Genomic DNA, 14,435 nt, shown 5'->3' with positions numbered 1-14,435 from the left:
ACAGGCCTCATCTAGAACCATATGAACTATGTATGTAATTCATTAATTTGTTTCTTCGGTTTATTTCTTTGTTTAGGGCACAGACTTTAGAGCTAGACTCTGAATCAAATCCCACAACCTGTAGATCTGCTATTTACTAGCAGTTACTTCCTTTGGGCTTTTACATAATCTTACTTTGGGCAATTACATAATCTCTCTGTGCCTCTGTAAAATGAAGATAATGATAATAATACCCATTTCATAGGGTTGCTTAGAGGATTAAATTAGTGTACATAAATCATTTAATATATTGTCAAGAGCATAGTAAGTGTATGTAGGTATAAACTATTACTGTATTTCTAAATGGGATATTAATTAAATTTCACATAGATACACCTTAAAACTTTTTTTTTCAGGCACCTGGGTGACTCAGATGGTTAAGCGTCTGCCTTCGGCTCAGGTCATGATCCCAGGGTCCTGGGATCGAGTCCCACATCGGGCTCCCTGCTTCTTGGGAGCCTGCTTCTCCCTCTGCCTCTCTCTCTCTCTCTCTGTCTCTCATGAATAAATAAATAAAATCTTTAAAAAAAAAAATTTTTTTTTCTGGGGAAGTTACCTTTTAAAAATTAAATTGCTGTATCTGGAAAAGCATTTTGTTATGGCGTTTAGTTTAGAACTATACTTTGAAAAATATGAGTGAATTATTTATTCCTTTATCCAATATTTCTTGTTTGCCAAGCATTTGTTAAATTCTAGGAGACAGGGAATTATATACCAGTGGAAGAAGCAGTAACTAAGCGAGCAAATAATTACATTGACAATAGTTACATTGTCATATGAGACTTCCTGACCAATAAAGTTGTTTTAAAACAAAAAACAAACAAACAAAAAAACAAGACTTAGGGGATGGGATAGGAGTTATGGAGGAATGAGCAGAAAGCAGTGAAGCAGGGAAGGCTTCCATGTGTTGATGGTGAACAGATGAGAGGCCTGGACCGGACAGGTGCACAGCGTAGGAAATGAGAGCAGGTGCCATAGCTAAATTTTTGCAGGACTTCAGAGACTCCAGGAGAAGGAGCTAGGATCTTTTCTACAGGGAGTCTGTAGAAGCTTTTGAAGTTGGGGGCAGGTTTTAAGCAGGAGTGTGCTGGGTGTGATTCTCATTTGGGAAAGTTGTTTTGTGGACTGTAGAGAAAGAATTGGAAAGGGGTGGGGGGAGGGGAGGGCCAGGTAGAAGACTCTAGGGAAAGAAATGGATGGGGATGGGATGGAATGCAGCAGTGGAGTTGGAAAGAAGTGGATAAGTTGAATGAAATCATGCATTTTTATTCTGGAAGTAGAATTGACAGGTGTTGGTGATGGCTTGGATGAGGAGGACAATGAGAGAAAGGGAGGAATCAGGGAGAAGGAATAAAGTTTTGGCTATTAGGTGCCATTTGACAAGATGCATATATTTCTTCTATAATTAAACCTTTTTTTTCCTCATGGTTCCTAAGACCAAGTTTTTAGGACCATTTAAAAATTTCCACCTTCCTGGTCTAGAGTTTTTTGTACTGCAACCAAATTGTATGCTCTCCTTAAATATTTTTATTTTCTTCTTTAGTAATGAAACCCCTGTGTTGATGTTTTTAGCACTTAATTGGGACCATTTTATCTGTTAATTATTGCTGCTGAAAGTTTAAACTCACTCACTGTTTGCAGAGCTGTCTTTTGAAATCAGATAGCTGAGTATCATCCCTGCCCCAAGAAAGTCGGAGACCTTGTAAAAGCCTGCATGGTTAAGAAGCAGCTCTTCCTCCTCTGCACGGTGTGCTTCTATGGGTGAGGATGGCGAGGAGCTGGGGTGGTGGGGGTTCACCTGGGATTTATTTAGCCAGCTCTGCCTGAGGCCCACGCTCACTGCGCCACTCCACGGTTCTTTCTAACATGTACTTCATGTGTGGTAAGTCAAATTTATGGGCTGTGTTCTATCCCTTAGGACTAGTACACCTCCTCAATAATTGCAGTTTTTCATATTTTACTAAAATATGATTTATTCTTGTGAATGAACTGAGATCAAGCATATATACTAGTCTTTAATTAAATCAGTTGCTCAAATCGATGCATGTGGAATGAATTATTTTACTTTTTCCGAAAAGTGAAGAGAAACTGGGAAGAAATTTCAGTAGACAGTAGTGCATAGAGATTTTCTTTAACACCTAAATGAGAAGCCAGAAATGCATATAAAACATGAAAACTTAAAAAAACATTTTTAAAACACAGGCTATTATTAAACACCCATGGGTGTTTTTGATTTCCCATTACATTAAAATACCCAAATGAACTTCAGAACATTTAAAAATAGCTCAATCTTAAAAAGAAGATATAAAGTATTATTAGGTGTATGCTTTTTGTGCATAATTAGCATGTGTCTGTGAAGATATAATGATTTCTAGTGGAATTTTACCCATGATAAAAAGTCAGAAGGTGAATATTGGAGCTATAGCTGGGTGACATGTTTTAAAATAATTCAAAGATGACTCCATAGAAGGCATTCTGTTCTAGTCCCTTATACTCCCCCTTTCACTCATCAGTGGACTATGAAGTCACCAGTAAAAATCCTTTTAAAAATGTTTCATTTTTCCCCTTTTTTCTAGATTTGATGTGTGCTCACTGTTTCCTTCAGTGCTTGGCAGGCCACTGTGAAGGTTCATCACCTTTTCCCTTTTTCCAAGATGGCTCAAGATTCGGTAAGCTTTTCTTCTGATTATCAGTTTTGGCTGCAGAAGCTTTCTGTGTGGGACCAGGCCTCCACTTTGGAAACCCAGCAAGATACCTGCCTTCACCTACCTCGATTTCAGGAGTTCCTGAGACAGATGTATGAAGTTTTGAAAGAGATGGTAAGTGGTGGACCAAAATAATGAATCTCTACTACATTTAACCAAGCCTGAACGTTATCTAGGGTCAGGGACTTGTGGTATTGACCTGATGTCTTGATGGATTAGAAAGACAAATTACCCATAGGTAATACAGACAGGGCAGTTTCCTGACCTTTGATTTCTTATGATTTCAGTCTCCTCGAGTAGTTACATTGTCACATGAGACTTCCTGACCAATAAAGTTGTTTTAAAACAAAAAAGACTTAGGGGCACCTGGCTGGTTCAATCGTTAAACGTCTGCCTTCGGCTCAGGTCATGATCGGAGGGTCCTGGTATCGAGCCCCGCCTCAGGCTCCCTGCTCAGTGGGAAGCCTGCTTCTCCCTCTCTCACTCTCCCCTGCTTGTGTTCCCTCTCTTGCTGTGTCTCTCTCTGTCAAATAAATAAATAAAATCTTAAAAAAAAAACCAAAAAAAAAAAGACTTTGATACTTGTTAGTAATAATTGAGATTCTTTTAAAGTCCTTTTCATCTCTTAAATATTGAAGAGTTTTCCAAAGTGCTTACCCTTTCTTTCTTTCTTTTTTTTTAATAGAGGGAGAAAAGTTAGGGGGAGGGGCAAAGGGAGAGTAGGAGAGAGAATCTTAAGCAGGCTCCATGCCCAGGGTGGAGTCCAACACTGGGCTTGACCTCACAGCCCTGAGATCATGACCTGCACCGAAATCAGGAGTAGGACGCTTAACCAACTGAGCCACCCAGGCACCCCAATGCTTACCCTTTCTTTAATGCTGTTCTAAAGCAGGTTCTACCAAGAAATGATAAATAAGTATCTTCTTTTGAATATCTTAAGTGTCTTTTCTGGTGAATATTAAGATTTTGAGTGTCTTCACTATTGTATAATGTATTTAAAATTTGATATTTTTTTCATTTTGACATTTCTCATTTTTATTGCAATGGATATTTTTATGAGTTAACATGCTTTCATATTATGAAAATATTCTTTGTTTTATACTTACTTTCTAATTCAAAATGAAAGTGAAATTTTCATTTAATATATTATTATTAAATATATTCATTTAATATGGGTGTTCTTGTGTTACATTTTTCTTCCCTTAATCAAAGAAGCAAGTCAGAAATTTAAAGAATTATTTATGTTGACAATATGAGTTCATGTGTTTTTAGCAACTAGGAGGAAAGACAGAGTCTGTATGAGCAACTGATGCTACCTTTTATTTTTATTTATTTTTTAATTTTATTATGTTATGTTAGTCACTATACAATACATCATTAGTTTTTGATGTAGTGATCCACGATCCATTGTTTTTGTATAACACCCAGTGCTCCATTAAGTATGTGCCCTCCTTAATACCCATCACCGGGCTAACCAATCCCCCCTCCTCCCTCCCCTCTAAAACCCTGTTTGTTTCTCAGGTCCATAGTCTCTCATGGTTCATCTCTCCCTCCAACTCCCCCCCAGCCCCACCATTTTTCCCTTCCTTCTCCTAATGTCCTCCATGCTATTCCTTATGTTCCACAAATAAGTGAAACCGTATGATAATTGACTTTCTCTGCTTGACTTATTTCACTTAGCATAATCTCCTCCAGTCCCATCCATGTTGATGTAAAAGTTGGGTATTCATCCTTTCTGATGGCTGAGTAATATTCTATTGTATATATGGACCACATCTTCTCTATCCATTCATCTGTTGAAGGGCATCTCGGCTCTTTCCACAGTTTGGCTATTGTGGACATTGCTGCTATGAACATTGGGGTGCATATGGCCGTTCTTTTCACTACATCTGTGTCTTTGGGGTAAATACCCAGGAGTGCAATTGCTGGGTCATAGGGTAGCTCTGTTTTTAAATTTTTGAGGAACCTCCACACTGTTTTCCAAAGTGGCTGTACCAACTAGCATTCCCACCAACAGTGTAAGAGGGTTCCCCTTTCTCCACAACCTCTCCAACATTTGTTGTTTCTTTCCCTGTCCATTTTTGCCATTCTAACTGGTGTAAGGTGGTATCTCAGTGTGGTTTTGATTTGGATTTCCCTGATGGCTAATGATGATGAACATTTTTTCATGTGCCTGTTAGCCATTTGTATGTCTTCTTCAGAGAAGTGTCTTTTCATATCTTCTGTCCACTTTTTGACTTGATTATTTGTTTTTTGGGTGTTGAGTTTGAGAAGTTCTTTATAGATCTTGGATACCAGCCCTTTATCTGTAGTGTCATTTGCAAATACCTTCTCCCATTCTGTGGGTTGCCTCTTTGTTTTGTTGACTGTTTCCTTTGCTGTGCAGAAGCTTTTTATCTTGATGAAGTCCCAAAAGTTCATTTTTGCTCTTGTTTCACTAGCTTTTGGAGATGTATCTTGAAAGAAGTTGCTGTGGCCGATGTCAAAGAGGTTACTGCCTATGTTCTCCTCTAGGATTTTGATGGATTCCTGTCTCACATTGAGGTCTTTCATCCACTTTGAGTTTATCTTTGTGAATGGTGTTAGAGAATGGTTGAGTTTCATTTTTTTGCATGTGGCTGTCCAATTTTCCCAGCACCATTTATTGAAGAGACTGTCTTTTTTCCATTGCATGTTTTTTTCCTGCTTTGTCAAAGATTATCTGACCATAGAGTTGAGGGTCCATATCTGGGTTCTCTATTCTGTTCCATTGGTCTGTATGTCTGTTTTTGTGCCAATAGCATGCTGTCCTGGTGATCACAGCTTTGTAATATAGCTTGAAATCGGGCAACGTGATGCCCCCAGCTTTGTTTTTCTTTTTCAACATTTCCTTGGTGATTCGGGGTCTTTTCTGATTCCATACAAATTTTAGGATTGTTTGTTCCAGCCCTTTGAAAAATGTCTTTGGAATTTTGATCGGGATGGCATTGAAGGTATAGATTGCTCTGGGTACCATAGATATTTTAACAATGTTTATTCTTCCAATCCATGAGCGTGGAATATTTTTCCATCTTTTTGTGTCTTCTTCAGTTTCTTTCATGAGTGTTTTGTAGTTCCTAGAGTATAGATCCTTTACCTCTTTGGTTAGGTTTAGTCCGAGGTATCTTATGGTTTTTGGTGCTATTGTTAATGGAATCGTTTCTCTACTTTCTCTTTCTACAGTTGCGTTGTTAGTGTATAAGAAAGCAACTGATTTCTGTGCATTGATTTTGTATCCTGCCACATTACTGAATTGCTGGATGTTTGTATTTGTACAATTGTTGTACAATTTCTTGTAATTGCTAGTAATTTGGGGGTGGAGTCTTTTGGGTTTTCCACATAAAGTATCATGTCTTTTGGGCTTTCCACATAAAGTATCATGTCATCTGCGAAAAAAGAGAGTTTGACTTCTTTGCCAATTTGAATACCTTTTGTTTCTTTTTGTTGTCTGATTGCTGTTGCTAGGACTTCTAGTACTATGTTGAACAACAGTGGTGAGAGTGGGCACCCTTGACGTGTTCCTGATCTTAAGGGAAAGGCTCTCAGCTTTTCCCCCTTGAGGATGATATTCACTGTGGGTTTTTCATAGATGGATTTTATGAGCTTGAGGAATGTTCCCTCTATCCGTATACTCTGGAGAGTTTTAATCAGGAAAGGATGTTGTATTTTGTCAAATGCTTTTTCTGCATCAATTGAGAGGACCATATGGTTCTTCTCCCTCCTCTTATTAATGTGTTCTATCACATTGATTGATTTGCGAATGTTGTAACCACCCTTGCATCCCGGGGATAAATCCCACTTGGTCGTGGTGGATGATCCTTTTAATGTATTGTTGGATCCTATTAGCTAGGATTTTGGTGAGGATTTTGGAATCCATATTCATCAGGGATATATATCGGTCTGAAATTCTCCTTTTTGATGGGGTCTTTGCCTGGTTTGGGGATTAAGGTAATGCTGGCCTCATAGAATGAGTTTGGAAGTTTTCCTTCTGTTTCTGTTTTTTGAAACAGCTTCAGTAGAATAGGTATTATTTCTTCTTTGAATGTTTGGTAGAATTCTCCAGGGAATCCATCAGGCCCTGGACTCTTGTTTTTTGGGAGGTTTTTGATCACTGCTTCAATCTCGTTACTGGTTATTGGCCTATTCAGGTTGTCAATTTCTTTCTGTTTCAGTCTTGGCAGCTTATAGGTTTCCAGGAAGTCCTCCATTTCATCCAGATTGCTCAGTTTATTGGCATATAGTTGTTGATAATAATTTCTAATAATTGTTTCTATTTCCTTGGTGTTAGTTGTGATCTCTCTCCTTTCATTCCTAATTTTATTAATTTGGGTCCTTTCTCTTTTCTTTTGGATAAGTCTGGACAGTGGTTTATCGATCTTATTAATTCTTTCAGAGAACCAACTTCTAGTTTCATTGATCTGATGTACTGTGTTTCTGGTTTCTAATTCATTGATTTCTGCTCTAATTATTTCTCTTCTAATGCATGGCTTAGGCATCGTTTGTTGCTTTTTCTCTAGTTCTTTAAGGTGTAGAGTTAGTTGGTGAATTTGGGATTTTTCTATTTTTTTGAGTGAGGCTTGGATGGCTATGTATTTCCCCCTTAGGACCGCCTTTGCAGTATCCCATAGGTTTTGGGCCGATGTGTTTTCGTTCTCATTGATTTCCATGAATTGTTTAAATTCTTCTTTGATTTCTTGGTTGACCCAAACATTCTTGAGCAGAGTGGTCTTTAGCTTCCAAGTGTTTGAATTTCTGCCAAATTTTTTCTTGTGATTGAGTTCCAGTTTTAGAGCATTGTGGTCTGAGAATATGCAGGGAATAATCTCAATCTTTTGGTATCAGTTGAGACCTGATTTGTGACCCAGTATATGGTCTGTTCTGGAGAAAGTTCCATGTGCGCTCGAGAAGAATGAGTATTCTGTTGTTTTAGGGTGGAATGTTCTGTATATATCTATGAGGTCCATCTGGTCCAATGTATCATTCAAAGCTCTTGTTTCCTTGTTGATTTTCTGCTTAGATGATCTGTCCATTGCTGAGAGTGGAGTATTGAGGTCTCCTACAATTAACGTATTGTTATCAATATGACTCTTTATTTTGGTTAACAGTTGGCTTATATAGATGGCTGCTCCCATGTTGGGGGCATAGATATTTACAATTGTTAGATCTTCTTGTTGGATAGACCCTTTAAGAATGATATAGTGTCCTTCTGTGTCTCTTATTACAGACTTTAGTTTAAAATTTAATTTGTCTGATATAAGAATTGCTACCCCAGCTTTCTTTTGAGGTCCGCTGGCATGGAAGATGGATCTCCATCCCTTCACTTTCAGTCTGGATGTATCTTTAGGTTCAAAATGAGTCTCTTGTAGACAGCATATGGATGGGTCCTGTCTTTCTATCCAGTCTGCAACCCTGTGCCGTTTTATGGGAGCTTTTAGGCCATTCGCATTGAGGGTGATTATTGAAAGATATGAATTAATTGTCATCATGTTGCCTGTGAAGACATTGTTTTTATAGATTGTCCCTGTAAATTTCTGTTGTATATCACTCTTGGGGTCTTCTTTTATAGAACTCCCCTTAATATTTCTTGCAGGGCTGGCTTAGTGGTCACATACTCTTTCAGCTTCTGCCGGTCGTGGAAGCTCTGCATCTCTCCATCCATTCTAAATGAAAGCCTTGCCGGATAAAGTATTCTTGGCTGCATGTTCTTCTCATTTAGTACCCTGAATATGTCTTGCCAGGCCTTTCTGGCTTGCCAGGTCTCTGTGGATAGGTCTGACGTTATTCTGATGTTCCTCCCTCTGTACGTAAGGAATCTCTTCCCCCTAACTGCCCTTAAGATGGTTTCCTTGGTTCTAAGATTTGCAAGTTTTACTATTACATGCCAGGGTGTTGGCCTGTTTTCCTTGATCTTAGGAGGGGTCCTCTCTGCCTCTAGGACTCGAATGTTTGTTTCACTCCCCAGATTAGGGAAGTTCTCAGCTACGATTTGCTCAAATACATCTTCTAGTCCTCTCTCTCTCTCCACTCCCTCCGGGATTCCAATTATTCTGACATTGGAACACTTCATGGTGTCACTTATTTCTCTGATTCTATTTTCATGGATTCTGAGTTGTTTCTCCCTGGCCTCCTCTTTTCCCTTTTTATCTATTATATTGTCTTCCAGGTCGCTTATTCTCTCTTCTGTCTCATTTACCCTAGCTGTTAGATTATCTAGATTGGATTGGATCTCATTGATAGCATTTTTAAGTTCTGCCAATTCACCTTTTATTTCTGCCCTTAGAGACTCTATGTTGCCATTAATTGATTTCTCCATTCTAGCCATTGTCTTCACAATTGCTAGCCTTAATAACATCTCCGACATCTTGGTTATATCTGCATCCATTTGTAAATCTGCAGCATAAGTCATAATCTCTGAGTCTTTTCTGTTTGGGGGGCTCCTCCTCCTAGTCATTCTGTTGATGGGTGTTTGAGGGAATGTATAGAGTCCAAATTATTGACCAGAACCCAAGCAAGATGCACCTGTTTTCTTGGGACCTTAGGGTTGCTGGCCTCTTGTTTTCCCAGGCTGTCTTCTGCAGGAGGGGCCTGCCGCGCTGTTACTCAGGCAGCCCTGTTTGGGCGGAGTTGCCCTGCACCCCTGTGGCGGGGGATGGGCTCAGTGGGAATCAGTCTTTGGGGCTTTTGTTCTCTGGCGCCTTCCCCTGGCGGCTTTCCGCATCTCTTCCGCGAGTCAGAGCAGAAGAGACCCGTTTCCAACCCTCTGCCTCAGAGCAGAGACCGCAGTCTGTTCTTCAGTGAGCCCTCCAGGCCACACTGTCTCCATTTCTGTCCGTGCTGCTATAAACTGCAGCGGCCTGGGTTGTGCGCCCCTCGCAGCGCTCCCAGTCCTGCCTTCAGTCGGGGCACGTCTCTGCCCTTTGTGCTTCCAAAACCTCCAGCCGCTCCCCGTTCCCAAGCGTGCGTGACTCCACCCCCCCAGGTGTCCGCCCCCGGGGCTGCAGTTCACCGGCGCAACCCTGGCACTCCAGGTTTCAGTCCCCCGGGGGCTGCAGTTCGTGTGCGTGCGACTCTGTCACTCTGGGTTTCTGTCCCGCGGGGGCTGCAGTTCACCGGCACAACACTGCTGCCCCGGGTTTCCATCCAGGGGGCTGCAGTTCATGTGCACGCGACTGTGCCGCTCTGGGTTTCCACGCCGGGGCTGCCCTAAAGTCCTTTACCCGACACTGCCGGTCTGCAAGTCTGTGCCCCGTCCGCAGCACACGAGGCTGTCACTCACCAGCGGTGCAGGATCCCCACGGCCAGGCACCCTCCCGCTGCCCTTTATCCTCTGATATCTGCCCGCAGGATCACGGCTCCCCGCTTCGTACCTCAAAACCAACTGCCTGCGATATTGTTTGTAGAGATCCAGATCTTCTTACATCTCAGGCTGGTTTCGTGGGTGCTCAGAGTGGTCTGGTAGATATCCAGCTCAATTCCGGGGACCAGCTGAAATAGGGTCCCCTACTCCTCCGCCATCTTTCCCCCTCTCCTGATGCTACCTTTTAAAATTGTTTTTCTGTAATAGGACTTCTGCAACTTGGCTTTCAATTGGTCCCAGAAAGTCTAGGACTGGCCTTGATGCTAAGATGAATATGAAGAATTTATTGGTGCAGCAACTTATATTTCAGCTTATATACATATTACCTCATTTAGGTCTTATTTTTGAACTTTCTTGAAAGGTAAAGAAGTGGAAAGAGGGCTAGTTGTACAATAGCATGTAGATTGTTTAATCTTAAGCTGTTTTCTATTTGGTTGATCTTTTTTTTTTTGTCTCAGGTTGTTGTAGAGTAAGTATGATGTCATTTAGCATATAGTAACTGAAATCGTAATAAACAGAGATATATATCTTTATGCTTTGGCTGCTTTTGTTTCTTTTTACAAGTTCCAGAGTTCTTGTCCTCCCAAACCTTCTTTGAAATAGCCCTAGTAAAGTTGAATTAGGAACTTCTCTTATGGTAGAGTAAAAAAACCAGGATGAAGATACAGGATTATATAGTTATTAATCACCCACAATATTTTGTTCACTGTTATACATTCTTTGTTATTTTTAAACAAATTGGCTTTCCTAAGTATGAGTAAAATAAAGATAATTTTGTAACAAGATTGATTTTATGTAAATGTGCTGTACATCTTAGTTTTGATGATGTGGTTTAAGGATGAAGTTAGGTGGTTACTTGTTAAATTTTATTTGAAATTCCTCCTTTTCTGAAATACTGAATATTCAGATTCCTTCAACTTGTAGTATCAGTTCAACTTTGTCAACAAAAGTATTTTGTTGACCAAAACATAATTTTCTTTTACAGGATTCAAATACGATCATTGAAAGATTCCCCACAATTGGTCAACTCTTGGCAAGAACTTGCTGGAATCCTTTTATCTTAGCATTTGGTAAGAATTCAAAACGTGTCTTCTCAAAATACAAACTTCTAATGATAATTTTAATCTTTGCATTGTTTAACAAAATACAGAGCTTCAAATTACAAATTTTGTCCCATTGTTTACAAAACAACTATTAAGATTTATTCATTGTTCCATTAGAAAGATGGCATCCTTTTCTTGTCCATATATGTTCATATAGATAATCTCACATACACGTACATACACACACCCATACACATGCAGATCTGTAAGAAAACAGAACTTGTATTATAGAGTAGACTCTTCCAGATGATTATCATAACCTCATTTTTAATTCAGCGTGAAATGGTGATAATAATGAAATAATTTCTTGTTTCACAATTTCATGTTAACTCACATTTTCCATGTGTAAAATCATTCTTCAGTGTCTGAATCCTCCCAAGGCCCTGACATTATTTAGGGGTGACATTGTGGTTTTACCCAAGGTGAAGAGGAATTTGGGGACACTTTGGGGGTAGATGTTCCTTTCTTGACCTCCTGCCTACCTGTCTAGCCTCATTTCCTGTGTAATTCTCCACGGGCACACCACACACATGATAGCCAGGTCGAGTTACAGTGACTTGAACGTACATGATGTCAGGACCTGTGACATGTGATTCCTTTGCCTGGAGCTCTGTTTTCATCTCCTGTCCTCTTAAACTTTCTTTGGAATAGTTTTGCTGGGGCTGAGTTAGGAACTTCTCTTAGTGTCTCCATAGCTGATCGCATCTCCCTTAATTATAGCACTTACTGCACTGTTTTGTAATTGTTGGTTTGCCTGTCTGATGTCCTGGAGGACTGAATGCCTCTCAAGAGCAGGAACTGTGGTTTTAGTTCTTTTTGTTGTCCTAGGGCCAAGTGTAGGGGAAGCAGACACATCGGAAGGTGTACCGTTGAGGTTTATTGCCTTGACTTGGCTGTATTTTTAGCTAGTGTAATATTTACTTGATGATAGTTTTGCAGGATAGGTAATTATGGATTAGGGCAAGGAAATCACTTTCCCCATAATGTAAAACTGATAAAAGCCAGGATCCCACCCCTCTAAAGCCTGCATTTTTGTAATGATCCATCCTGTGTATCACATCATTGTGGTTGAAGTGGTCCAGTTCTGGCTTTAACACCAGCCAGCCTCACGTGAATGTATATATTTACTGGACAGGTATTTACTAAGCTTTTTTTTTTTTTTTTTTTTTAATATGTGAGGCCTAGGAAAACATGGCTACAATTTCTCTCACTGGAAGCATCCAGTCACAGAAAAAAGAGACCTCAGCAGATCAGCCTGACTCAGAACAGGGAGCTGAGAGAGAAAGGAGAGTTTTTCAGGGGAGGTCGAGCTGAGGCCGACTCTTAGGAAACAGTAGATGATTCAGGACTTTCTGAGACAAGTCACCAGACTTGCGTGGTTTCAGATCCCTTATTTGTAAAAGGGCTGGACTGATTTATCCCTAGGGCCTTAAACTTGTATCTGTCTGTGATCTTTCCTTTGCACCTATCCCCATTACATTGGCCCCCTCTGACAACCAGAAACAAATCCTTCATCTCTTTTTGTTTCTGTGCCTCTGTTATGTTTCGAACTGCCTGTTAAATTTCACCTTCCTGTTTGAGGAGTGCCTTGGGTTCTGAGCTTAGTGGAGACTGACAGACAACAGAACTCCATGATGAATCAAGTCTTGCCTGCGTTGCTACTGTTGTTTTGCTAGTTGGGTACTTTTGTCCAGGAAAGGGTCCTTTCTTATGGTTTTATAATAGCAAAATAACTTTTTAAATACAGGAAAGGTGAGTTTCCATCAAAGAAAGAAGTTAAGTCTCTCATAATGTTAAGTGAGAATTGGATCAGAAATAAGGATAATAAAAAAGGAGGAAAGATTCAGAAAGGAAAAGACACCATGTAGAGGAGAGAAAAAACTGATAATGGAAAAGGAGGGAACACCTTTTATTCAGGGGTGTTCTCTGCATAAACTTATCACTTTCACCTTCTTGGAATTCTTACTGGTTGTTTTGAGCTATGCTCTCATGATTAAATATAACAGCTATAACCTCACTATTTGCTATTTATTGCTATATAAAATTTGCCCCCAAACTTGGCAGCTTAAAATAATAAATATTTATTGTCTTAAAAAATGCTGCTTTCACACTTTTAAATTATAGATGAAGGAATTTTAAAAGAATGTTATTTTTTTTTTAAGATTTTATTTATTTGAGAGAGAGAGAATGAGAGACAGAGAGCATGAAAGACAGGAGGGTCAGAGGGAGAAGCAGACTCCCCGCCGAGCAGGGAGCCTGATGTGGGACTTGATCCCAGGACTCCAGGATCATGACCTGAGCCGAAGGCAGTCGCTTAACCAACTGAGCCACCCAGGTGACCCGAATTTTAAAGAATTAATTTAGCTTTCATTTGGAATTTTAGTTCAGGATACCAAAAAAAATATTAGGTGGCAAATATATGCTGGTATATTCTTTTCCCTTCCACTCATTTTTAGAATCCAAATTTTCACGAAGATCTGCTGGCAGTGACTGCTTGCATGATGAACCCCAGGCGTTTTCCCATCTCACTTAACTGCCCTGCAGGATGTCCACTCTGAATCTAGGGGTCTCAGGGAGGAGCCTGACAGAAGCCTTCTGCCCTGCAGTGAGTGTTGGTGGCACTCATGAATAACAAGTGATGGCTTGCATCTGTAAATCCCTAAAGCAAAATAAGTTCATTAACAGTACATTTCAGTGCATTTCAGTACATTGACTCTGGGCAAAGGAAGGCACCTCCCAAAGGTTGGGTGAACATTTGTCTGGCTGCTCTCTGTTTTTATTTTTGTTTTGTTTTGAGAGAAAAATTTGAAAAATGATATACTTGTTGAACTAAGTGTGCATATTCACTCAACACCTGGGGAAAATTTCCATCTTTTAGATGACTTAAGTTTTCTAACAGGGGAAGCTGCTTGTGTAATAAGCATATCATTGGAAGTGTCTGACACTCTGTGACATGAAGATAGTTAGAATTGCTTCTAATATTTAAAGCATAGGAAGTACAACAGTCAAATTTTTAATCAGTGGCATTGGTTAAACCTGAAGAATCCTAGGATCTTCGGAGGTTAAATGACATGATTCATGAAATTAACCTATAATAGGCAAGCCAGTGATACATTTGAGCTCATAAAAAGTAGGAAAAAAATCAATGTCCCTCAAAATAATACCAGATGAAGTTTGTTTAGAGGTGTTATTAGGGGAGTATAAACTTAGGAC

General features: G+C 39.8%; 1 protein-coding gene across 13 annotated transcripts in view; it reads left to right on the top strand.

The window, feature by feature from the left end:
* FANCC (FA complementation group C) overlaps positions 1-14,435 on the top strand; it is a 284,485-nt gene that overhangs the window by 98,871 nt on the left and 171,179 nt on the right. For 10 of the 13 annotated variants that reach the window (XR_010407814.1, XM_064579759.1, XM_064579762.1 and 7 more), the window contains 2 exons: positions 2,616-2,858; positions 11,105-11,189. Coding sequence is in view for 12 of the 13 variants with exons in the window: in XM_064579759.1 (XP_064435829.1) it covers positions 2,694-2,858; positions 11,105-11,189 (250 nt within the window). In the remaining variant the exon portion in view is untranslated. Of the gene's footprint in view, positions 1-1,680; positions 1,801-2,615; positions 2,859-11,104; positions 11,190-14,435 lie in introns of all 13 variants that reach the window. The other 3 variants (XM_064579761.1, XM_064579760.1, XM_064579763.1) reach the window with 1 other exon arrangement.

The sequence above is a fragment of the Mirounga angustirostris genome, unplaced genomic scaffold (assembly GCF_029215605.1).
Source record: "Mirounga angustirostris isolate CCGP_5_RB_7025 unplaced genomic scaffold, mMirAng1.0.hap1 SCAF_15, whole genome shotgun sequence".
NCBI classification, from domain to species: Eukaryota; Metazoa; Chordata; class Mammalia; order Carnivora; family Phocidae; genus Mirounga; species Mirounga angustirostris.
This window is presented reverse-complemented; position numbering and strand designations above follow the sequence as displayed.